Raw genomic sequence first — 26932 nt, 5'->3', positions numbered from 1 at the left:
TCTCCATGTTTGGCACTAGTTGAAGTGTACATTGCAGCTTACTGAAGTGCGCATCAGTGAATTGTGAGACTTCACGTCCAGAGAGCTGCTAAAAGGGAAGGCTATGACCTGTGAGAACCAAGGGGACGGCAGTAAAGCAATTACTTTATCTGCTTTACTTCAAATTCAGCTGCCTCAAAATATTTATTTAAGAAACTAGACAGGGTTCAGGGTAGTTTTAAAATACTTCAAAGAAATCACTTTTTGTATACTACAAGATTTTTGTTTGTAAACCATTGTGCCCTTAAAATATGATCAGTTTCCTGTAATTGATCCTATTTTCTTTGAATTGACAATTTGTCCATCTGGAATCATTTCTTATCTCGGTTGGGACTGCCTTTTGTTTTGGCAGTGGTTCTGTGACCTGAGAATGCATCTGCTGGCCCTACAGTGCTCTCCACACACTGTAGCTTCCTTTGTGTCCATCACTGGGGTCCTCAGCAGGAGTCAGCGCACAGTTGAGACCCATGTTGTAGCTCTTGGACACTGAAGATAAAGCCAGCAGTGTTGGTTCATGCACACAGGAGTTGACAACAGAAGGATTAGGAATTTGAGGCATAGCAACTTGAGGTCAGCCCAGGCTACTACATAAGACCCTGACTGAAAAGCCAGAAATACCAGGAAAGTATCTCATGGGACACGCTTCTGTGGATGTTGGCACTTGCAAGCCAATCTCATTTTTTTTCCATTTTTTCTCAGTTTTCTGGTGATGGAAAATATTAAAGGCATATGAAAATTATTTAGAAGGATTACTCCTATTTAAAAGTAGAATCCTGGGGTTGGGGATTTAGCTCAGTGGTAGAGCGCTTGCCTAGCAAGCGCAAGGCCCTGGGTTCGGTCCCCAGCTCCAAAAAAAAAAAAAAAAAAAAAAAGTAGAATCCTAAGAATAGGAATATCTGGTTAAGTTGTATATATCACAGGTTTTTAAAAATGTTACACACTGGGAAATCCACAGGTAAGGGTCACACCACAACAGGCTAAGTCCCACAGCGCTATGTGTGCAAGCCCACGTGCAAGTACACACACACCCTTTTGATTTTTTGAGCTGGTTTTTAAGGGGATGGTGTTAGGTAGATCCCAGTGCAGTTGTCATAGGGGAAGAACCAGGCCTGAGGCGGCAGTTCCACCTGTTCTGTTTAAGTAAAGACTGGGAAACAAAGCCATGTACAATGGAGCACCCCTGTGACCCAGCACTTAGGCTGTAGAAACAAGAAGAGTGGAAGTCCACTGCATATCAAGTTCAAAACCAGCCTGGAATACACAAGGCCTTACTACAAAAACCTACCACATGGTAAAGTGGTGACAACTGTGCTATCAGGAAAGCAGACTCTCTGTTATTAAATGAACAGTGGTGACTCCTCTCTTCACATGATCTGATTTGTTCTTGTTTTTGTCTCCTTTTAGGTAAATGGTGACATTCCCCCTCGGTTAAGAAAGAGTGCTCATGAGATCATCCTTGACTTCATCAGATCAAGACCCCCTTTAAATCCAGTATGTAACTTAACACACTCTCTCCAAGGATGGGTCTGTAGCACTCCACCACATTCTCCCCTGACAGTAGGAAGCCCACCTATAAATTACAAACTAAAGCACAGAGACATACCTTCAGTTTTTTTTGGGTTTTTTTTTTTTTTTTTTTTTGGTTCTTTTTTTTCGGAGCTGGGGACCGAACCCAGGGCCTTGCGCTTCCTAGGTAAGCGCTCTACCACTGAGCTAAATCCCCAGCCCCATACCTTCAGTTTTTTAATGTAATTATTTGGTATGTCTTCACTCAAAACTCTGTTATTGTCTGACCTCCACTCCTGTGCAAGCACACAAAGTAAATTACACACACACACACTATGTATGTATGTATGTATGTATGTATGTATGTATGTATGTATGTATGTCTTGATATTGAATGACCTGATTAGCCTTTTATTAGGCAACATTACAGCCAGTGACATAAAGTTCATAATTCTGCATTATATGAATGACTTTATTAAATAAAGAATAGTTAATCAAGTCTCTAACCATTGTACTGCCTTTTCAAGGCTTCAGCCAGAAAACTGAAACCAACCCCACCACGGCCACGGAGCCTCCATGAAAGAATACTAGAAGAAATTAAAGCAGAAAGAAAGCTTCGGCCTGTCTCACCAGAAGAAATTAGACGGAGCAGACTAGGTGAGTCTCCGCTTCCTTTACTCATGAGTCACCGCTAGGAAAATTGTTTATACTTACACACATAGACGTTAACCCACAGACTTCTCGGTCCTTGTCTAGACCTCCTGTTCCTGTCTCCTCCTCTCCTCTCCTCTCCACCTAGCTTGCGTACGTATACCCTCACATTTGTTTACACTTGAAATTTATGTGACATGGCAGTGTTCCCCTTCTCTGATGTTGGACTACATGAGAGCATTGTGGCACAATGGCAAGAGCTGAGGTTTAAGGATGACACTTGTGGTGGTTTCCATAGGAATGGCCCCTTAGACTCATGTGTGAGAATGCTGAGCCATACATAGGAAGGGGCACTAATAGCAGGTGTGGCCTTGCTGGAGAATACCTCTCTGTGGGGGCCGGCTCTGAGGTCTCCTGTGCTCAAGCTGTACCCAGTGTAGCGCAGTCACCTGCGGCTACCTGCAGATCAAGTTGTAGAACTCGGCTCCTTCTCCAGCACATCTGCCTGCATAGCTCAGTGCTTCTTACCCCAGCAGTGATGACTTTCCTCTGAGGCGGTAAGCTCGTCCCAGCTAAATGCTGTGCTTTGTGAGTTGCCATGGTCATGGGCTCTTTACAGCAATAAAACTCTAAGATAGCATGCTTTCCCCTTCTAAACATAACTGCCTTCATCACCAGAAAGGAGGATAAAGGATCTTACCTCTGTTATATTTTTTTCTATGAGAACTAAATAGGATCTTGGTAAAAAGGAAAGAAAAACCTTATAAACTGACATGTGTGCAATAAGAGATGATAGAGACATAGCATTACTTCACTTCTTTCAGAATCCTTCTGATTATGCGTGTGCGTGTGTGTGTGTGCTCGCGCACTTGTGTGTATGTTTGTGTGTACATGTATGTGTGTGTGTACGTGTCTTGTCTGACTGCCTGCTTGCCTCTGTGTGTACATGTGTGCATGTGTGCGCATGTGCGTGTGTGTACTTCTCTGTATGCACAGACACAGGCCAGAGGTCAACATAAGGAGGGCTTCTCCATCATCTACCATATGTTTTGAGAAAAAGTTTTCACTGCACTGTTGCAGGTACGCTAGCTGGCCCAGTAGCCCCTGGAATCCATCTGTCTCCACCCCTCTCAGCACAGCTCTTACAGGAGTGCCAGGGTCCAGACTCAGGGCCTCAGGCCTGTGCATCGAGCCCTTTACCCACTGAACTCGATTTTGCAGGACTTTCCGTAGTGACCATACCATTGTGTTCTCTCCAGCAACAGCAAAAGCTCTAGTTGTACATCCTTGCTCCACCACGGGGGGCTTGGAGGGACTTGTTTGTTGACGATAACTATCCTGACATGTCTAAGGTGATTTCCAATTGTGGTTTGGATTTTCATTTCCCTAGTGATTGATAATTGATACTTGAACGTTCTTTCATGAAGTTGATAACTATCCTGACATGTCTAAGGTGATTTCCAATTGTGGTTTGGATTTTCATTTCCCTAGTGATTGATAATTGATACTTGAACGTTCTTTCATGAAGTTATGAACAGTTTCCGTGTAACCTTGGGATTGTCTTTTTAGGTTCTTCTGGGGAAACTACTATTGGAGATCCCCATGGCATAGGCAGGAGGAGACTGGAGGGATGGCTGAGTGGGTAGGAGCACTGGCTGTTCTTCCAGAGGACATGGGTCCAGTCCACTCACATGGCAGCTTCAACTGTCTACAGCCACAGTTCCAGAGGATCTGCTGCTGCCAGCCTTCCACCCCATGCTTCTGGCCCTGAGGGCCCACATACGTATATAAGTAGTATACACACTTTCATGCAAGCAAAACACTCAGACAACATAAAATTAAATAAATCTTTAAAAAAATTTTAAAAAGATTCTCTGGGAGCCTAGGAGTATAGCTCCATGGTAGAGCATTTATCATGAACAAGGCCCTGAGTTTACTCCTTGGGTGTGGTGGTGCACACCATTAATGCTAACACTCTAGAGGCAGAAGCAGTTTGAGGCCAACCAGGTCTGCATGCTGAGACCCTGTCTCAAAAAAAAAAAAAAAAAAAAAAAAAAAAGGAAAAGGATTTTCATGGGAACACACATCTGTAGTCCCAGCACTAGTTTTGATGGCAGAAAGATCATTAACTTGAGGCCAGCCTGGGCTATATATGGTGTGTAGCCTTAAAAAGAGGAGAGAAGAGGAAGAAGAGGAATAAATAGGCACAGAGAGAAAGAAGAAACACTGATTTTTTTTTTCTTTTTACTGGGATTGAGTTGAATCTGTAGGTAGTTTGGGTATATTGATTTTGGGGGTTTGTTTGGTTTGGTTTGGTTTTGAGACACAGTCACCATGTAGCTCTAGCTGTCCTGGAACTCAGAGAGATAGCCCTGCCTCTGCCTCCCAAGTGCAGGGACTAAGAACATGTGCTACTATGCCCAGAAGGTACCTGGCTACCTTAACAGTATTAGTTCTTCCAATCCGGGAGCACAAACCATCTTTGCATTTGTTTATGTCTCAGAGTTTCCCACATTACTGATGTTCCTGAATAGCTGATTATTTTTAGTGATGTAACCAATGGGCTTGTTTTCCTGTGTTACTTTTCACATGGGTTAAATTAACACACAGTACATTTGTTTTATGCTGATTTTCTATCAAGAAACTTGGCTGAATTTAGTAGCACTTTTAAAGAGATTTTTATTACTATTTTCCTTTATGTGTGCTGGTGTTTTGTCTGTATGTAAGTTCATATACCGTACACATGCCCGGTACCTGTGGAGTTAAAGATACTTGAGTTGCCACATGGGTGCTGGGAATCAAGGCCGCATTCTCTGGAAGAGCACCCGGTCCCTTAGCTGCTGGGCCATCTCTCCAGTCCTGCTTTAACAGCTTCATTTTAGTTTGGTTTTAATGGCACTTGTAGGATTTTCTTTATAAGATTATATCTATAAACTGGGATAATTTTATTCTTTCTTTCCAATTCGGGTATCAGTTCAGTCATATATCCTCATTCTCTCTGTATTGTTTTTCTTGCCTAGTTGCTTTAATTAGGACTCCTAGTATTATAAGGAACACAAGAAAGGCCGTGTGTCTTTATTTCGGATGTCAGAGGACCTTTCAGGTTTTCACTGTGAGTAGTGTAATGTGGTCTTCTCACAGGAAGGCCTCATTCTGGCAAGACGGTTTCTTTGTATTTCCAGCTTGCTGAGTTTTCGGCCTGAGAAGGTTGTTTTGTGAAATGCTTTTTCTGCAGTTCTTGAGATGACCATATTTTTTTTAATCCTCTAGTCTGTTAAATGTGTATCACATTAATTACTTTCTCTTGCTTTAATAAATAGATACTTTGACCAAAAGCAGTTTAGGGGAGGAAAGGATTTATTGCAGCTCACACTTGCAGATCACAGTCCATCATGGAGGGTCTGTCAGGGCTGCACTCAAGCAGGAACTCAAGCAGAAGCCATGGAGGATCACAGTGGCTTGCTCACTAGCTCCTGTTCAGCCAGTGTTTGTTTGTTTGTTTGTTTGTTTGTTTGTTTGTTTATTTATGGATTTATTTAAGGATTTATTTATTTTATATATGTGAGTGCACGGTGTTTGCTGTCTTCAGACACACCAGAAGAGGGCATAGGATCCCATTACAGATGGTTGTGAGCCACCATGTGGTGGCTGGGAATTGAACTCAGGACCTCTGGAAGAGCAGTCAGTGCTCTTACCCACTGAGCCATCTCTCCAGCCCTCAGCTAGTATTCTTACACAGCAGAGGTCCACCTGCACCGAGATGAGCCTTCTCACGTCACTCATCATTCAAGACAATCTCTGACAGACCAGTCTGCTTGAGGCAACTCTTCAGTTGAGTTCTCTTTTCCCAAATGAATTTAGGTTTTGTCAAGGTAACAAAAACTAAACAAGATACCATCCTTGTGTCCCAGAAATAAATCCTAGTTAGTCATGGTGTATGACCTTTCAAGGTTTTGTTTTCTTTCTTTGTGTTTTAGCTTTAGTGTTCTTCTGTGTTTTAGAACAATTTGGAAAGATTGGAATTAATTCATCTTTCAAAGTTTGGTAGAGTCATGGGTGAAGCAATCTATTTTGGGAGTTTTCTTCTTGGGAGGTTTCCTGTTTGATTTGTCTTTTGAGACAGTGTCAGGTGCTTCTCGGACTTGCTCTGTAGCTGAGGATTGATTGATTCAGGTGCTGATGTCACAGGCTGTGCCACCACTCCTACACTTTTGTTTGTTTTCCTGAGACAAGGTCACAGCTCTGACAGGCCTCATGTATAGACCATGATGGGCCCAACCTTGGCAGTGGTCCTCCTGAGTGCTGAAATCTCAGGTTGGGAGCTTGCGGACTACTGATACATTCAGTCTGTCATGGCAGGCCTTCTCATACACACTCCTTCTATTTCACCTCTTAAGAGTTTATGTAAAGGCTAACGCTGCTTCAGAAAAGCTGAAGGACAGGTTTATGTTGTTTACTGTATTTAAACCTGAGGTTGGTATTTCAGTGTCTAGCATCGATGGTTGTGGAAAGTGATTATTCAGACGCCGGTGAGCTGGCTCAGCTCTTACAACCCTTGCCCAAGCCTGCGATACAAGATGATCTCCAGTAGGACACACTCGGCAGAAGAGACTCCTCAAGTTGTTCTTTGAGACAGACACAGACAGACAGACAGACAGACAGACAGACACACACACACACACACACACACACACACACAAATAAAATAAATTATAAATTTTTGAAGAAAAGTGATTACTCTGGGATTCTTGCTTCTAGAATTCTGAGTTTAAACTAATCTTAAACCTCAAATGGAAAGTAAGAAATTTTACTCCCCAACCCCTACCCCACTGTGTTGGGTTTTCCTATAGACTTGTATTTTATGGTATTTGGTTAAGATTGGATTAGTAGGATTACCTTGAAAAAAACAAATTTCTCTGAATATTTTTATATTTCTTCCTTGTATTTGCAAGTAGAAACAATGCTGATGTTTGGGAAAGTCTTAATGCCCACAGAGAGTATTACCTCTACTTTAATCTGTGGGCATCCACTGTGAACTTGTGCCTTACAAAATCACGGTGAGGGCTAAGGAATGGCTCAGTCCGTAAGCCCTTGCCTTCAAGCAGGAGGGCTTGTGTTCAATCCTAGAAGCCATGCACAATGCCCAGAAGGTAGTCGGTGCCCAGAATCCCTGCATTGAGGGATGGAGGAGGAAGAGGATCCCTGAGGCTCCTCGGCCACCCCGTCTATTCCTGAACTGCAGGCACTGAAAGACATTACTTAAAGGAGCTAGAGGCCTTCCCAGTGCTGTCACCCAAGCCTGTCCTTCAGCTTCTGGACACCCTTCCACGCATAAAAAGTAAAATTAAAAATTTTAAATGGGTGGTGGTCTTACCCTTTAACCCCAGCACTCAGGAGGCAGATGCAGGCAGATCTTTGAGTTCTAGGCTAGCCTGGTTTTCTGGTAAGTTCCAGAAAAGCCAAGGCTAAACAGAGAATGTCTTAAAAAACAAAAAAGAGAAGGAAGTACAAAGAAGAAAAAAACAAAAGCAAAAACCAGCCAAACAAACAAAAAATAATGACAAAAACTATTCTTTTAGTTTAATACTGGGTATGGCCTGAACATTTTTCATCATTAAACATGAATCAAACATGATTTATTTGGACATGGTCTCCCAACAATGCCTAAGTGATTTATTTACCTACTCCCTTACTGTTACATGAGCCATTTCTTTTTTTTTTTCTAACAAATCTGAAATTATTATTGTTCCTCAATCTGTTCATGTCACTGATATTTTTCTGTTCTAAACTTCTTAGTTACAGTGATCCTTCACTGTGGTCCTCTTGGTGGTATATGATTATAGCTGAGAAAACAAGAGCCTCAGTTAGGGAAATTCACTCAGACCCCAAGCAAGCAAGTAACAAGAGGAGAAGCCAGGAGTGCAGCTCAGTTTATGGTATACTATCCTCCCTGCATAAAGCCCCCCAGTTCAGTTAGCTTAACAAATACAAAAAAAAAGGAGAGGAGAAAAATGAACCACATCTCCTAAGAAGGGATAGCATTTCTTTTGTGTGTGGTGGCCAGTTTATTCAAAAGTTATATTCATATACCAGAGAAGAGCTCAACAAAAGATATTAGCAAACTTGATTAAAGAGTGGTTTGAGAATGTATGTTATTTTATTGGCTATACTTAGAAAGGGAAATCTGGAATATATTTGAATTAAGAACTAAGTATTTTATTTTATTTTTAGATGGCAAGTGAAAAATTATTCTCATCAATACAAAGTCTCTATCTACTTTCCTGAAACATCTAAACATCTAACTTGCACATTGGGGTGGTTCCTGCCCATTAAACATTCTTTCATTTATTTTGTCATGAACATAACTTTTGAATGAAACTGAGCACTGCATACAGAAGGATGCCGTCACGTCTGGGAAGACTAGGTTCTTATCTTTTCTCTGTATCTTGTTTATCTTGTTGTCATTTTCAGTGTATTTAAAGTATTACTTTTACTTTTTATTGTTAGTTTGTTGTCATAAAACTGGAATTAAGACTCTTATAGTTGTTTTACATGTCAGACTTGCATCCACTAGCTTCTAGCTAGACTCCCAAGGAGAGCCAGTGAGAGCTCTGGCCCTCCCTGCCCTGTCTGTCTTTGGATCCCTGATGGCTGAATTACTTTCTCTTTGTTTGTTTTCTTTTTTGCAGCAGTTCGGCCACTTAGCATGTCTCACAGTTTTGACTTGTCAGGTAAAAAAAAAAAAGCACTTTCACACCTGACCTGGTTGCGTGGTTTCTGTGAATCACATTCATTTGTCTGCTTGTTTAAACATGTCAGAAAGGAAAATTGAAAAGCTTTCTTCTGAGCTGTGGTCAGCTTAAAATAAAGTAGCCTACCTCTTTCAAAGCAGTGCATGTAATTAAACCACAGTGAACGTGCAGCCTCCCAGCCTCACAGAAGGCGGTGGATGTGGCCACCCCGTATATGGTTGCTCTCACTGGGTCAGACCTTTCCTGTAAGGGAGCAGAGAAAACTGTAAAGAAAGTTTTAAAGTGCTCCTTTCTCTGAAACACCGAGAGCCTTGGGGGGCAGAAACTGTTTCTGCACCACTCTGCATAGTGGTAGAGCCTGTCCTCATGTCTCTGCCGATTATACCCAGAAGCTCACTGTCACTACCTTCTGTCATGTGCCCTAAGTTTACAGCGTGCTTAACGGTTTGTGTTGAGTGGGCCAGGATAATGGTTAAATGAATAACTGAAAATGGCTATATTTGATTATAAAACTAGCTTTTTTAAATAAAAATTTAAATATATTTATGAGTAAATTTTCATATTTTTCTTAATTCTTAAGATATTTTGCAAATTCAGTTTTTTAATTTCACAAGTCACGGATTCAGACTAACATGAGATTAAGATGTATTCTTTCAGAATGTTCTTTGAAATGTTACAGACTACCTCTTAAGTTACAAAGAATTGTTGACATACAAATTTATCCTTAATAAGCCAGCAGATTTTCTACATTATTGACTGTCTACTGTCTTGTGACCACAGGCTAGTCTCCACACTTTTCTGTTTATTTTTGTAGCTCTCAGGCATGACTAATATTTTGGTCTTAAACTGCTTTTTGACTGACCACCAAAGAGCCTTTTCTATTTTCTTTATCCATTTGGCTGATTTTATTTATTTTATGAATCATTTGTGTAGTGAATCTGTAAAAAATTTAGACTGAAAAATAAAGCCAAAATTTGGACCATGTGTGTTATGACTGATCTCTAAAAGCTGGCCACATCCATTTCCTGTCCTGTCACTCTGGATATGTGCTGGCCGCACTTGCACTGATTGTATAAGGAGTAGGAATGCCTGAGCACATGTCCCAGACCGGCGGGCGTAGCCGGGCAGCCTAGGTTCGTGTTGTCAGTGTTCCTTGTTTGCTGTCATCTCTCTGTGCCTTGGTGCTGTGCTGTGTGCCTGCCCTGTGGGCCGGCGCTCACTGCTGACCTCTCGTGCTGCTTGGTTTCTCATCGCTGCCCTTCACTCTTCATTAAATCGCCCCAGATCATAAGTGGGAAGAGTAATCCATTCTTCCAACTCTGAAGATGGGAGAACATCCTCTTAGTAGGGAAATGACTAGGAGTAAACAGCCTAAGCATGTAGCCTAGTAAATGACTGACCTTCAGTGCAGAGCGGGACATAAGGAAGTGTGTTCTGCCGTTCACGTGAACCTTAGAAATATCTTTTAGTGAGAATCCTAATAAGCCATTCAACATCAACTGAGGTAAGTCTGGTTTATTTTTCTTATGCAAATATTAAATATATAATCCATGTTCCAATCATATTTCCTCCAACTGAATAAAGGGACAGACAGAATTATTCAAGTATTTAATATCTTGGACGTGCCTGAATCTAAGACATGATAATTTCTAAAAAAGAAAAATCTCTATTTTATATTTTAACATGTGCTCTAAATATAGATAACATTTTTCCCCTCAAGAAATTCTGTCTTTAAGAGTTTGACTCATCTCACTTAATATACTGAATCATATATATTATTTCAATATTAGATACAAGTAATCAAACTCCTTAAAATACATTGTGCCAAGCCTTATAGGAAATGAAACTACACAGTGTCTAGTGTTGGAGTCACCAGAAGCCTCCTGGCAGGACCATTACCAGTCACATCGTTCGCAAAGCTTCACTTAATACAGACGTTTGTTTCAGTCATCTTAGTCAGTGAACCACATGACAGCTGCTGGGAAAGCTCTTCCTGCCGCTGTATCACAATATCACGATGTCATTTAGTGGATTTCCCTAAACTGAAGTTTATATGTCATTTTACCAACTTCCTCGTGTGTGTGTGTGTGTGTGTGTGTGTGTGTGTGTGTGTGTGTGTGTGTGTAACTAATGTGAACTAAACCCCAGAGAGTTGCACAGTGTGGCAAAGTGCTACAGCACCTGAGTTACTCCCTTGCTCTTTTCTTTTTTGAAGTGTGTTTTGTTTGTTAAGGCAGGGTCTCATGTAACTCAGGCTGGCTCCTATGCCTGGTTTTATGTGGTGCTGAGGATTGAACCCGGAACCTGGATATACTGAATAAGCACTGGACCAGTGGAGTCCATTTCATTTTGAAGCAGGGTCGCTCAGGCTTGTTTTGAGTTCACTTTGTGTCTCAAGCAGACCTTGGTCACTGAACTTGTCGACCCTCCTGCCACCACCACACCAGGCTTTGGATTTTGCCAGTTGAAATTCTTCAGGATTCTCTAGAGATATGGAACTCAAAGAATGGGTTATTATGAAATCTGCATTGTATGTATATAATATATACACATGATTTAATAAGTTCTTGGCTTACAAGTTGTGTTCCCAGTGTTCCAACAATGACAATCCTCTGACAAAAAGTCCAAAAATCCAGTGTTGTTTGGTCCAAGATGCTGGTCTCTGATGGCAGTCACTATGCTTGGGAGGGGATGAACTTGCCAGTGAGAGGCCAAGCAGGCAGAGAGCCAGCACTTCCTCCTCCGTGGTCCTTCTATAGACCGCCGCCGCAGTGAAGGTGGGTCTTCCCACCCCATTCACGGGATTTAATTAAGAAAAATCCCTCACAGGTGGATCCAGCCTCTTGGGTTTAGCTAAATCTAGATATACTCAAGTTAATAAACAGAATAACCATCACACCAACACTACTTAAATATTTTTAATCTAAATTAAATACTATCAACACATCTTTAAATTTTTTTATTTTGTTTTGTTTTTCAAGATAGGGTTTCTCTGTGTAACAGCCCTGGCCACCTTGGACTCTATTTGTAGACCAGGCTGTCCTCGAACTCACAGAGAAATGCCTACCTCTGCCTTCCAAATGCTGAGATTAAAGGTGTCTGTCACCATGTCCAGCTCTCAACAGTTTAACATTTTTAGTCTACCCTGGCTCTGCAGAGATGACTTGGTGATTGAGGGGAGACTCATGGCTAGTCTGCAGAGGAGGGTTGTGGCAGCTCACAGCCCTCTGTCATTTCAGTCCTGGGGATCCAACACACACTTCTGATCTCCACAGGTACATGCCTGATGCACTTACCTACATTTAGGCAAAAACACGCATACACACAAAAAAAAAATCTTAAAAATTTTTAATCCTTAAATAACTTCTAAATTTTCTTCAGCAATAGCACCCACAAAAATGTGGGTCTGATATCATAGTTTTTTACAAGATAGTAAATGAATATATGGCCAGTAAAGTCTGTTTGCCTTGACAGTGCGAGCCCAGTCGTGGAAGCTGGGAGTCTTAAATCTCTGTCTAGGAGGTCAGCTAGGTCACTGACTTTTGCTGCCGGAACACAGGTAACTGAGAAAGGACACAAATGCAGTTTGTCTATATGTTTATTCCTTTTTGGGTTTGTTTATTTTTTGAGATGAGGTCTTACTATGTAGCCCTGGGTGTCCTGGAGCTGTGTAGACTAGGCTGGCCTTATCTTCTTGCTTCTGCCCATGAGTGCTGGGACTCTGCCTGGCTCAACAGTTGTTTTACTACTATTTTTGTTGATTAACTACAAAAGTAATTTTTGTAGGAGGTATGAACTACGGTACCTTTTTTCTTTTTCCTTTTTTTGTTCTTATTGTTTGTTTTGTTCTGAAATAGGTCTTATTCCCTAACCCAATCTAGCCACCTAGCAATCCTCCTGCCTTAGCCTCTCAAGTGCTGGGATCATAGGTCTGAGCTACCAAGTCTGGCTTCTTTTTTCTTAAATAGAAATTAATCTTCCAGTATCATATAAACTGAGCCTGGTGGTATACACTTGTAATCCCAGCATAAGGGAAGTGGAGGTTAGATGATCAGAAGTTGATCCTTCTCAGCTACATCGTAAGTTCAAGGCCAGCCTGGTAAGCATGAGACCCCATCTCAGGGGAAAAAAAAAAGGAAAAGAGGAGGAGGAAGAGGAAGAGGAAAAGATGATAGCTACACACTGAATGTTTTCTACTTCAGGCATGTAGATGAGAGAAAATTAACCTTTAATTACAAAGCTTTCCCATCTCAAAGTCTTTCTCTGTCTGGTGTTTAGAAGTCCCATTACCCAACAGAAGCTTCGTAGATGTTTCTATATGCAAAGAGCAATTGATTGCCCTGATCTGCACATTAAATTCTGCACTGATTGTCACATTTTTACTTCTCTGATTTTATAGTTAGCTATTAGCAGTAACCCATGTTGTCTTTATCTGAAATGCTCAGGAAAATCAATTCTGTTTGCATGGGATTATTCTAGGCTAGAGTACCAAGAGCAGGCCTTGGAATCAGCTCTGGCCCACATCACTGTCAGTCAAGGGACTGAGTTACTTGGAGAACTGAAAACCAGTGTTACTCTTGGCTAACATTGTACTAGGCACAGTATGTCATTCTGTTGCTACCCTCCTTAATCTTCACAGGTAGCTGTATGTTACCACTCTGCTTTCCAGGGGAGGAGCAGAGGTTAGGTAGCTTGCCCAGACAGCTAACATCAGAGGTAGACTTTGAGTCCTGTCTGCATTACACCAACTGTATACTGCTTTGTCTTCTCCCATATACTGGAGAGCTTCCTTCCTCATTCAGATGTGAGCCCTTAATCATTTAAATCTGATGTATTGAGGGGACCTGCCCCAGATTCTCTGTGCTTATATAAATGTATTTATATGAGTGAAGATTCTTAACTACTTTGATTTTTAGGACAAAACATTTTTAGATCTTATCCGTAGGAAGACTATGTGTACTGTATCTTCCCTCCACCCACTGCTAGCCCCTTTAAATGAGCACAGCTAGCTTCTCTTCTCTGAGACTCCTTTTATTTATCTGGGAAACAAGAGGTCAAGGTCACTTCTCTAGGATTCCTCCCAGAACTCCTTGAGTTCTGAACTACAGATGTGGATATATAGTTATTCATTTTAAGTTTTCCTTTAATCTGACCATAGCTTTAACAAATATTCCATATGAATAGGCATGGCATCACTGTGCCGGGCCTTTGTATTTTTATTCGTGTGACAGAGAAATGCTGTCACCTGGTTGTGCTTCTAACACAGATTACCTTTCCTGGCTCCAGAAAAGGTAAACTTTTGTCTTTCTCTTACTAGATGTTACTACACCAGAATCTCCAAAGAATGTGGGGAAATCATCTGTGGTGAATGGAGACTTAACATCTCAAACGAAAGAAAATGGGCTGGGTGCTGCCCAGCCGGGGCCTGCACAGCCAAAGAGGCTCCTCAAAGCCCCGACGCTGGCTGAGCTGGACAGCTCTGACTCTGAGGTAAGGCTGCCAGGCACTCAGATGCCCTCTGACCCTGTCCCTCTCCCAGTTCCTTGAGCTGTTTCCTCATCTCTTCTCATGTTCCAATCAGTAAAGGTAAGGCTGAAGTTAATGTGGCTGGCAGGGAGATTAGTTACTGTTCTTACTATAGACCAGTGTGGTGGATATGCTTAGAAAATGGCTACTGAACTTGAGGTCTGTAGTCTTAGATTAGAAGTAGGATTAAGATAAATCGACAATCTTAAACTGGCACGGCCTCCATCGTTGTGAGAAAAGGAGAAACTGAGGTCGAGACATGTTTCTGTAGGCTCTTGTCCCTCTGCAGTGCACATAGACACATGTGGGCTTCTTCTTTCCATAACAGCAATGCCAACAGACAAGCCTTCAAAAAGAGGCTGCCTTCCCTGAGTCTTTGCTCTACTCCGTGCCCTGCATTCATGAATGCTCATCCGTTCAGTGTACCTCAGTTTACCTCCATTCATGCTGAGCCTTCACCAGCTTCTGCTGAGCTATGAGTGTCACGGTGCACATTGCTTGGTCTCCATTGCCTCACCCAAACTTAGACAAAACGAGATGATCCCCCACTCTTCTCCATGCTGCATGGATGCACACACATTGTTGTATTGCTGGCTCCATCTTCCTCATGTCTATCCACGTCAGAAAATGCTACTTAATTGTTTTATTTTCAGTCTTCACCACCATCCCAAACAACACCAATAATACGGTCTTTCTACTAGAAGTTTTCCCAATAGGGCTAGGAAGATGGTCCAGTGGGTAAGAGTATTTGCTGTGTAAGCATGAGGAACTGAGTTCAAACCCCCAGCACCTAAGTAGAAGGCAAGGCATGGATGCACCCATGTCTGTAAGCCCAGTATCATGAGGGTATAGACAAGAGGATCACTGGGGCATGCTGGCTGTCAGCTAAGCTCCAGGTTCAGTGAGAGACCCTGCCTCCAGGGAACAAGGCAGAGAATGATATTGACAGGTAACAGACCTCTTCCTTGGGCTTCTTTGAAGGCTTTTGTGTATTTGTGCAATTGAGGGCATATAAATGTGCCCATGAACCACACACACACAGCAAATATCCTTATTGCTGACATTAATGAATGTCTCACTACCTCTTCTGTTTGATTTTCTTTTCAAGTTTCCCAAATCACACCCTGCAGGGATCCTTTTTCACTCAAGAGTTTGAAGGCCCCCATCCTATATAGCAGATACTTCATGTTTCCGAAGGATACAGATGTTAGAGAGCCCTTCCCCAATCCCCTGCAGAGAGATGCTTATGACCCCTCTATCCTTGTCCCACACTCTCCTAGCCTCCCATTTTATGTGACCACAGGTGTGGCCATTGTCTTCCCTAAACAGTCTTCAGTTCCTCAGCTCTGTGCTTATCTGTGCCCACAATTTGTCTGTACTCCTGAGATCTGTTCAGCCCTGAGGAGTCAGAAGGCGTCTTTGTATTTTAGTGTATTTCCCATGCTACTCGGGCTCTTCCTGTGGTTCTGTGCTAACCCTTCAATGGCTCTGTTCCCCTCAAGTAGTGGTTCTCACCCTGTAGGTCAAGACCCCTTGGGGGTATCAAATGACCCTTTCATAGAGATTGTCTAACATAGAGATTGGAAAACCTAGACAGTTATATTATGATTCATAAGTAGTAACAGTAGCAAAATTACAGTTTTGAAGTAGCAGTTAAATAATTTGGTAGTTGGGGATCACCGCAACATGAGGAACTGTATTAAAAGGTAACAGTATTAGGAAGATTGACAACCACTGCTCTAGAGCCCCTGTCTTCGTTAGGGTTTCTATTGCTGTGATTATTTAAAAAAGAAAAAAAAAAAGACCAAAAGCAGCTTGTGGGAGGAAAGGGTTTGTTTTAGCCAATATTCTACAACTCAGTCCATCACTCATGGAAGTCAAGGCAGGAACCTGGAGACAGGAGCTGCAGAGGCCATGGAGGAGCACTGCCTCCTGGCTTTCTCCCCATGGCTTGTTCAGTCTAATTGTTTATAGCACCCAGAACTGCTAGCTCGTGGGTGGCACCACCACAGTAAGCTGCTCTGCCTCACATCAGTCAAGGACATGACCTGTAGACTTGCCTATAGCCTAATCCTACGAAGGCATTTTCTCAGTTAAGATTCCTTCTTCCCAAGTGACCCTAGCTTGCATCAGTGAAAGCATAGCCCCTAACCTCTTGTCACGTCATTGACTGCTGATCTCCATCTCTCTCTCTGCTTTGAACCATAACTACTATGGCCCAGCAGGAGACACTCAAGGATTTAAATAAATCTTTGCAAACTTTATAAGGATAATTTAAATTGTGAAAGCATTTAGCTTAGTGCTATCTAAGTGGAGCTCTGTGCTATCTGGAACAGTGTTCCTTGTCGCTATTTTTATTTAAATAGGTTATAATTAAATTAAGGATCTTCATTGTCAGTCACAGGGGGTACCAAAGAGGACAATGAAGATATGACCGTCCGCTCACGAAATTTCTTTGGGCCCCACTGATCTATTCAGTGGGGAATTCACTGATCTATTCTCCTGGGAATTTGCATTCCTTCAGTGTCCGCCACGTCACCTCTGTCCACGTCCTTGTCCAGCCCCCATCACACATTTGCAGCATTACTGCGTACAGTGTCGTGACTGGATGTCTGCAGCCTTTACAGCCTTGGTAAAGGATACCCTAAAACAATATTGATTTGCTTGGCCATATTTGCTTTCTAATAGTGGCCATAAAAGCAAAGCTGCTGGTGTCCTCATATCCATAGCAGACTCTATTCACTTTATATGGTAAAGTTTGTTTCCTACTTCATGTATTCTTTCACTCTTCTTTTTCTTTTCCAACTTTTCCTCAGTTTTTTCCAGTGAAAGTTTCCATGTTCCCATAGTAAGTATCAAATGCAGAGGCAGAAGTGTGATGGCGTTCACACCTGTTGCTTCTAATTGAACAAAGCATGCCTGGTGAGACACGTTTGCTCAGCAGCACCTTGGCTGTGCAGCTAAATCCTGCAGAATTCAGAGCTTGAATAGTCTGGAAGAGCTAGGGAAGCCTCAAGATTGATTGGTGCATACCTCAGACCGACAGGGCACTTCCCATGTTTCTGTGTGATGTTGGTTGGTCTTGCTGTGTCGTGGAATGCTCATCTGATTCTCCCCACTAGACTCATGCACACACCTTCCTCAGAACTGATCCTGACTGTGTGTCTGTGTCTCTGGCTCTGCTGTGAGTCTGTACAATGAACTGTCCTTCTGTCCCTCTCTTGCTCCTCTTCCTCATCCTCATCCTTATCCTTCTTCCCTTTCCACTCGTTTTTCCAGTTTATCTGAACATTTCCCCATCTTGAGGAACATCCAGATTCCTTGTTTTTAAACGTCAAGACACATTTTTACATCAGATTCCCAGAGAAGTATACGTCCAACAGCTCAGAATGGGATGGAACTACAGCTAAGTCCACCCAGCACCTCACCTTTCAGGACCGTAGGGAACACTGGTTAGTTCATCTTCCACTTTAAGAGCAAGTGTCGAGGCTGGGGCCCAGTGGATAAAGCTCTTGTTCTAGTCTGTTTTCCTGTTGTTATGATAAACACCATGTTCATGCATTTATTTCAGCCCATAGGTTAGGTTACAGGTCCACCATTGAGGGAATTCATGGTTAGCACTCAAGGCAGGAACCTGAAGGCAGGAAGGACCTTACTGCCTGGATCTCTCCAGCCCTGTCCCATCACTTTTAATTAGGCAAAGTGAGGACATCAGCTAATCCCTAATTTTAGACCCTTTCTCGTTTGTCTGGAGCCTTTGACAATGTAATTTGGTGTCTCCTGTTAATGTATCTGTTTACTAGAATGCTATTAATCTGAAGCTCATGAATTTGCCTTTTTCAGGAGGAAACTCTGCACAAGTCAACCAGCAGCAGCAGTGCATCTCCCTCCCTCTATGAGGACCCAGTACTGGAGGCCATGTGCTCCAAGAAGAGTGAGTGCACACTGTAAAACACGTGGCCTAGAGCAAGGACCCCACAGTGCACTGATCATTTGGAATAGATAAAGCTAACCCTTCAGTGTCAGGAGCAGACAGGGTCAGGTGTCTTCCCTTAGCTCGATCAGGTGCATCTATCCGTCCGTCCATCCACCTGTCCATCCACAGCACACATATGGATAAGTCAACAGTGTATATGCATGCATGCATGCATACTTTTTAGATTAATGACAGGCTCAGATGTCTTCCCACACTGCATGAACAGTTACGTTAACTCAATCATACTGGTTGATTGATTGATTGATTGATTTAAACATAGCATACATATGGATAAGTCAGCGATGTACATGCATGCATGCTTTTTAGATTAATGACCTCCTAGTCTGAATTTAAGCTCAGAAGCACTAAATAACCATATTTGCTCCCTACCTCCCCATATATACAGCCATGCCCAGTGTATGTATAGGTAGGGAAAACACTTTACAGCTATTGGGTAGTGGATTGTAAACACAGTGTCTAAAATTAAGAGATTTCTAAAGGCCTCTAGTAATGTGAAATCATTGTGAAGAGCTAAAAATTAATTCATTGAATATTAAGCTATTCTTGGGGGATGGAGAGACGGCTCAGAAGTTAAGAGCACTGGCTGCTCTTGCAGAGAACCTAGGTTAGGTTCCCAGCACCCACATAGCTGCTCAGACTCATCTGTCACTCTCTTCTGGCCCCTAAGGCATCAGGCACACACTGTGCAAATATGAACATGGGGACAAAATACTTATACACATAAGACAGAAACAAAAAAATTTAAGATATCCTTAGAATGTTGGCTTGATTTTCCATATTCTTTTAAAACAGAGTCTCATGTACTGCAGGGTGGCCTTGAACTTGATTCATAGCTAAGTCTGGCCTTGGACTCTTGATCCTTCTGACTCTCCTTCCCAAGTGTGGGAATTACGTAGCATTTCAGTTACTTAAACAGATTATATAAAAAACAGTGTGGGGGCGGTGCAGGCAAGATGACTTAGAGGGGAAAAGCACTTGCCGTGCAAACCTGACAACCTGCTTTCTGTCCATAGATCCCATTGTGGATGGGGAGAATGGTGGCAGGTGCACATCTGTATTCATATCACACACACACACACACACACACACACACACACACACACACACACACGGACAACACACACAGACAACACACACAGAGACACACACAGAGACACACACACACGGACAACACACACAGACACACATACACACACACGGACAACACACAGACACACATGCACAGAGACACACATACACACACACACACACACGGACAACACACACACACATGCACACACAATAAATGAAAAAAACTTAAGTCAGTAGGAGTTGGCTTTGATCGTTTCCTGTGATTAGTACTTGGCCAGGCCTGTTGCACATATGGAGGCAAGAGCTGGAGCTCTAGCTCAGTCGAAGAGTGGTGAGTGCCTTGTACACGCGAAGGCTTAGATTTGAACTCTAACACTGAATTAAACCAGGAACGGTGGATCGAGTTTATAATCTAAACAGTCAGGAGGTAGATGTAATCGGATCAGGTCAGTAGTTTGAGGTCATCCTTAGCCATGTAGTAGATTTGAGGCCAGCCTGGACTACATGAGATCCTGCTCAAAATGAATGAATAAGTAAATAAATAAATATTATAGAGTACCCATCATATTGTGCAGTGAATTTCAGTACAATTTCTTGACTGGAAATTACTTTTAGTCTTTTGTTTGTCTTAGTAGCTTGCCTTCATGGGTTGATCCAAATCCATGAATTCCTGTATTTCTGTGTTTATAAGTAGGAGTAGAGAGCCCAGTTGGAAAGTTTCTGGAAGTAGCATGAGGGCATCTGCACATACACATCTTAAAGCTATCATAATGTGTTTTAATGCGAACTCAAACAGAACTCTCCCCACCCCACCCCCATTTTCCTTGCTGTTCTGTACCAATGTATCTTTCAAAAATATTTGAAACAATTCTGCCTCTTCCTCCTGAGCTGCTGGCCTAAAATAGCTTTCTACTGAAGTAAGTCCTTCATCTGAATGCAATGGCCCTGCGTGATACAAAGGTTCTGTTGGGAATCTCAGAGTCCAAGATTTTATTTTGTAAGAGAGTTCATTTATTTGATTAAATCTTCAGAGCCTCCAAAATTCTTGCCCATCTCATCAACACCCCAGCCCGAGAGAAGGCAACCACCACAGAGGCGCCACTCCATTGAGAAGGAAACTCCTACAAATGTGAGGCAGTTTCTGCCCCCATCCAGGCAGAGCTCACGTTCTCTTGTAAGTACCAAAGGATGAGCAGGGATGTGCCTAGGAAGGCAGCAAGCCTGTTTGCAAAGAACAGGGCGGAGAGCCCCACAAGTTAGCTGCACTGTAACATCTCTCTGCTCAAGATCTAAGGGGTGGGCTCTGGCTACACTGGCCCAGCCTTTGGTTTATTTTATGCACTCATTTTCAAAAGCTTTATCGGTGAGTTATTATTAAAGAAATGTTTTCTTTCTCTTAGAGGATATTAATCCACTTAAAATTGTCAAAGACATCTTAGCATAATCTGACTAGAGTAGATTATTTTATCTGAGCAAAACAGAAGAGTCGACCACACATAGCCACTGTAACTTGTGTTCTAGTGTGTTTATAATGCAGGGGGAGAGCTGTTATGTGAGCCGCTTAACAGCTTCTAACTGCTCGTTGCAGTAGGGGAGTTTATTGACCTAGCAGCCAGAAGTGTGCAGAATTTCCTTTTGGTTTCCTCATGAGCTTCCAAGGTGTCCACCAACATTCTGCCCACAGTCTGACAGCTCTTGTTTTCTTCAAATTCTGAGGAAGGAAAATCACATGAGCGTGCTTATAGCTCCGTCTTTACCTGCGATGAGTCATAAGTTGTTCAAGGAGGAGACACGGTAGTCAGTGTAGACAGGAAGTATGAGCAGAGCTTAGAGTGCTGGCATTTGCTGTCACCTCTGGTCCAAAATGGTACTGTTAAAGCATTCATGGGGTTATGGCCGTATTTTTATGAATTTTTTCTAACTCCTACATAGTCATTGAGCCACTGTTCTTGCCTGACTTAGTATTGTACATGTAGAGGGTCGCCACAAGGTCCAGGCCAACCTGGGCTACAGAATAGGAATTTGTTTAAAAAATAGAAATTGCTCTTTGAAATACAGCCTTGTTAATGGCCTATTAGATATAAAATAACTCAGCACAAGAAGCTCGGACTTTAACTCTGTTAGTGAATATGGATAAATTATTACCCAAATACACAGCTGGATATGGTGGTGCACACCTGTAATTCTGACCCTTGGGAAGCTGAGACAGTGAAGGTCAGAAGGTCAGGGTCACCCTTGGCTACAGCCTCCAAGGTTCCATGAGACCCTGTCTCTCGGGGGATGGGGGGTCAGCATAAAGGAGTTCGATCTCATACTAAGCGATGCCAAGACCTGCAGCCACATGCAGTGCAGACAAAAACTGTCTGTGATGAAGGTGAACTGTGGTGTGAGCCGGGTCAGATTGTGAGCTCTCTGTGGAGAAGGAAAGAAAACAAAGAAACCTGCTGGGAGTCACCGAGAAGGGTCTTGCGAACAGGCAGTGGGAAAGGAGCCCTGGGCCACACAGATAGTGCAGGTTAAAGGGCAGGGAAGGAGGTCATGCTGGGGGCAGCTCCCTCAAGTGCACAGGGGCCCCAGATGAGAGAAAGAAAGCCTCCTCCACATAATGGCTTTTCTCACTAATAACTCCTCACTAGTAGCTTGGTGAGTTTATGAAAATCACTGACAGTGAAGTTCTTACAGGATGTCCTGGGAAACTCTCGCTGTACTCTGCAGTGCAGTTAGGAATAGTTTCCCTTTCGTCCCTTCAACTGAAAATGTCAGGATGCTATTGCAGTTAATACATTTTATTATGTTTAAATGCTCTTTTATTATTTGGTGAAATTACTGATACTGATTGCCCATTCAAGTGAAAAGCAGTTGCCTTTAAGGACCTGCTCAGGCACAGCAGCTGGGCCTGTGGGCACAGAACCCAGGCACTCTGCCCTGCCCTGCATCTCAGCCAGCCTCTTTTGGGAGAATCAGTGCTCACAGACCACCAAGTTAGAACAGCCATCAGTGTCTCTGCTGTGTGACCCCGGGGCATGGCTTACTGCTGATCCTGACGGTGAGAATGAGTGGGATGTCTCGTGGACCATTGCCATCCTCATGGTTTCTGTTGTGCTTTGTTTTGTTTTTCTTTCACGGTCTGTAATTGCTGTTTGCAGGTCACTTGTTCAGCATTTTCTCCTTTTCTTTTCCCTGCTGTTTTCTTTCTCCCTCCATTGTTCAGGTTCCTAGGATAACCAGTGTATGGCCAAGGACGCCTTTCCGACCACTTTTCTCTGCCATACAAACAGCTTCTCTGCTGAGCTCTCATCCTTTTGAAGCAGCCATGTTTGGGGTAGCAGGGGCTATGTATTATCTGTTTGAGAGAGCTTTTACCAGCAGGTGGAAACCCTCAAAGGTTGGCCTCTTTCTGCTGGTTCTGGGAATTCCTTTACTCTCTGTCTGACAGTGACACCTCAGCTACTACACTCTGCAAGAATTAACAGCTCAGATGGGCACTCTGCTTTTGATTGCTGATTCCAATCTTGTATAGGACGCATAGATCATGCTGTGATCTCATTGGAGAAGAAAATAGCTGAAAGGACAACAAACTCAAAATGCAGCATCAGCTAGAGAGCCTGTGGGTGTTAGTCTCTGGGAATGGCTCCCTGTCAGCAGGGCATTGCTTCCTCCTGACTCATGCTCTCCCACCAGTGGAGTTTTGGGAAGGGTTTATTCACTCGCCCAGCTGGCAAACCAGCCCCTTGCTAGCCAAACAGCCATGATGGACAGCCTGCCACACCTATAGAGGTGTGTCCCTGGCATTTCCTCTACACTTCATCATCAGCTCTGTGGCCCAATACCCCACCCCTCTCGGAGTGCTGCTTCTCCAGAGAGAAGTGAGTTGTCTTTTTACTGATAGTTATTCAAAACATTTTTTATTATTTCTCATTACTTTTGGGGGATTTTTCTCCTCACAGAATAATAAATGTCACTATCATTTGAATGTTTACAAAAAAAACAAAAAACACATTAAAATCCCCCACTCATTCCCCAGTGTAGAGAGCAGCCAGGACCTGGCTCTTCAAGGATCTATGTTATAGAACAAACTCTGGACAGATGACTCATTCTTTACTCATTGTTATTCATCTGAATATAAAACACATGGGGCACAGAGAGCCTGATCCTATATTTATCATTTGTCATGAAATCTCTATGTCCTGTCTTCTGTCCAACACTCCCCACCTAATTTTAGATTAGCTCCATAGACAAAATGGGTGGCTCTCTTAATTCCTCTTACAGCCACAGGTTGACATTTTTACTATGAACACCCTCAAACAGAAATATCTACATGCGGTCCATAGACTGTTTTAAGGAAAAAACAAATTCACTTTGAGTTTTAAAATTGGATTTGAAGAAGTGGTTAAGTATATGTCAAATTTTCTATTTAAATTGACTTCCCTTTCGATGGTTCTTAACTGATGGTTTTACAGCTGGTGTATGGAGCTTCTTTCTAACGGAAGCCATCATATGAAAGATGTCTGTTTGAAGCCCGCACGGCGCGCAGCAGGTTAAGGCGTCTGTTACCTGCCGAGCCTGCCAGCCTGAACTCAGTCCCCACGACCCACATGGTGGAAAAGAGAACCACAGTGATCAGTCCACACCTCACTGTTATATATATGTCCCACGCCTAGCATGTGATAGATAGATAGATAGATAGATAGATAGATAGATAGATAGATAGATAGATAGATAGGAGGTAGATCTAGCTCATTTCTCTGTGGCCCAGTCACTAATAATCAGTTTCACTTTCTGCTCTCTGGTTTCTGTGCTGCCTCATTCTGACTCCATTTGTCTAAGAGTTAACCAGAATATTCAGTAAAGCTCAACTTGTAAATAAGCTATGACATAACTGCCCCACTGCCAACGCCTTTGCTGCTTTCCCCACACTTTGAGTTACTTTGGGACATAGAGCTCCAAGGGTGATGGTGTCAGGCTGGCTGGCATAACCCAACCCACTGAACCCACAGCAGGAGACGTACAGGGTCATGGTGGACAAGGTACTCTCTTAAATGTTCTTGTCAATTGGAAAAATAATTGAAACTATTCTAGTTAATTTATCTTTTTATTTCGTGTTGCATTGAAGTCTTGTTGTCCTTGGGCAAGCTCCAGATTTAACATTAGCATTTGACCTGATGGAAATCATTTTATTAAAGGATGGTATGAGTGAAATTTTTAAAAAGAGTAAGGAAATACACAAACTTCATGATCTCTTACAATGCTGTACAGATTTAAAATGGTTCAGAGCTGAAAGTTGAGGGTGCACTTGACAAAGGACAAAAGTCTTGTGACTTAGACTGCAGAGAAGGAAGGAGCAAGCCGTCAGCTTGTTCCGTGGAAGTCTGTCCCCAAGTTAAAACACTCAGCAGCCAGGGACCTACAGGGCACAGGGGTCTGAGTGCCTCCTTAGGTTAGACTAGGTTGGTTGGTTGGGTGGTTGGTTGGTTGGCTGGTTAGATCAGTACAGTATTTTGGTGCAGCTTAGCAGTTTGGTCATAGTTAGCTGTCAGCCACCTTTTATTAAATACTGGTGGGAAAACTTCTACAAAAGCTAAAGCTGAAAACTCCTGTGAGCGTGTTCAGCCAACACTGCTTATTTACTAGCCCGCTTAGATGATCTAACTTAGAGGTGTCTAAGTTGTCCTTTGACATAGCTCTGTTCAGTGGGTTAAACAAACACATATATAAATTGAGCATACTGCTTAACTGTCATCTCTGAAAGCTGTTCCCACTAAATGGGAAACTGTGAGATGGGCAGCTCTTTTTTGAATGCCCATTGTTGGCATCGTAAAGTAAATGACACAGTCTTCTTCAGCTGGCCCCCAGCTACGAGAAGCCCTCCTAACAACTCAACAGCGTAGTGATTCTTTCCAAAGCAAGCATAGCCTTCCCTAAGTTAGCTCAATCGGATTCTGTATTGAACTGAAACAAGTTAGCCAGACTACTGTTTTTTTTTTTTTTAGTAAATGCTAATGTTTTTCAAGTTTGCAACCTAGATTTATGTTTGTCTCTCTGATTGAAAGACAGAACTGAATGCTAACACTCCATAAACTGACTGCCCTCGTGGTCATGTGCTTTCTCATTTGGCTTGTTTGGTTCCAGAATGCCTGGGAGCAGTGCTGTGGTGTGTGGGAGTGAATTGTAATGTGTGTGCTGAGAACATTGAGTTTCAGTGTCAATACACCACAATGGCCCCTTGAAGCCTGGCAGGGCCTGAGTGCACAGGGCTGTTCTGTCTTTCTCTTAGATCCACCAATCAGCAGCGCCGGATGGAGAACGGATGGTTCGAGGCTCTTATTCAGTGGATCAGTTACATCAACATTTTTCACAGCTGTTTGTAAGGAAGCCATTAACATAAGAACCCAACATAAATATTTATCACGAAAGGCTCTGTCTCCATCTGTGCTGACTGTGCATTCAGCAGCGTTGAAAAGACCTGGGGCAACGAGAGAGATGGGCTTCTGGAGTGAGCTGTCCTGCCTCCCGCTTCCTGTTACAATTCCACTCAAGCCTTCAGGGATTTTTGAAAGTGTGCTGATGTAACTGATCACTCAGTAATGCTTGTCCATATAAAGTACTAACCACCTTCGCTTGGCTACTCTGGGTACCACAAACAAAATCCTGCAGTTTTGAAAACAGGACCAAACTTGTGAATTTGCTGCATTTCTAATAAGAGTATAACTCACAGCACATTTGCATAATCTTCTGTGACACAAAACTGGTTTAGCATAACAATGCTTTCTCAAGTTCTCAGCTCTGCTGGAGGCAAAATACCTGCCTTAATGTGAGGAACTGGTTTATTAGAAAGTGCTACAGTGTTTCACTCTGCCAAGGTCCTGTTCTCTACCATGGGCTTAGGAGTGATGTGGTCCCCAGAGGGAGCCAGCTCTGTCCCAGTGATCATGGGAATCCTGTTCTCTGGAGCTACTAACCAGGTGTCTGATTTGAAGGGAGCACGGCAGCCCTAGAGCAGAGCGGGTGCGCCTTGCTCACGAGGAACTTTGAATTGCAGGAGGAATTCTGCTACCCAGTGGAATGCCTCGCTCTCACTGTGGAGGAAGTGATGCACATTCGTCAGGTCCTGGTGAAAGCGGAGCTGGAAAAGTACCAACAGTATAAGGATGTCTACACTGCCCTGAAAAAAGGAAAGGTAGAACTGTTTAACGTTGATTGACCTGTATGAGAATGGCCAGTCCCAGGCATGGTCTTCTGTAAGAGGCCTGTGTGCTTAGACAGGTGGTACAGGATTTTAGGGGTCTTAGAGGTGAGGTATTTATATTCTAGGCTGATCCCTGTTCTTCCTCACTTACAAGATGGGATTTTTGTTTTTCCTTGGCAAAATTAGTGGAAGTTTAAAAACCAC

The 26932-nt window shown here is 42.8% G+C and overlaps 1 protein-coding gene across 6 annotated transcripts in view; it reads left to right on the top strand.

The window, feature by feature from the left end:
• The window catches only part of Spire1 (spire-type actin nucleation factor 1), a 129769-nt gene that overhangs the window by 94025 nt on the left and 8812 nt on the right, over positions 1-26932 (top strand). The window contains exons 7-14 of one of the 6 annotated variants that reach the window (XM_087592731.1): positions 1444-1530; positions 2073-2202; positions 8886-8927; positions 14266-14438; positions 18318-18408; positions 20574-20716; positions 22754-22927; positions 26582-26719. In XM_087592731.1, the coding sequence (XP_087448857.1) occupies positions 1444-1530; positions 2073-2202; positions 8886-8927; positions 14266-14438; positions 18318-18408; positions 20574-20716; positions 22754-22927; positions 26582-26719 (978 nt within the window). 6 annotated transcript variants of the gene reach the window in all.

Source organism: Rattus norvegicus, chromosome 18 (assembly GCF_021556685.1).
Source record: "Rattus norvegicus strain SHRSP/BbbUtx chromosome 18, alternate assembly SHRSP_T2T, whole genome shotgun sequence".
Lineage (NCBI taxonomy): Eukaryota > Metazoa > Chordata > Mammalia > Rodentia > Muridae > Rattus > Rattus norvegicus.
The sequence above is the reverse complement of the archived record's forward strand: the minus strand, read 5'-3'. Positions and strand labels throughout refer to the sequence as shown.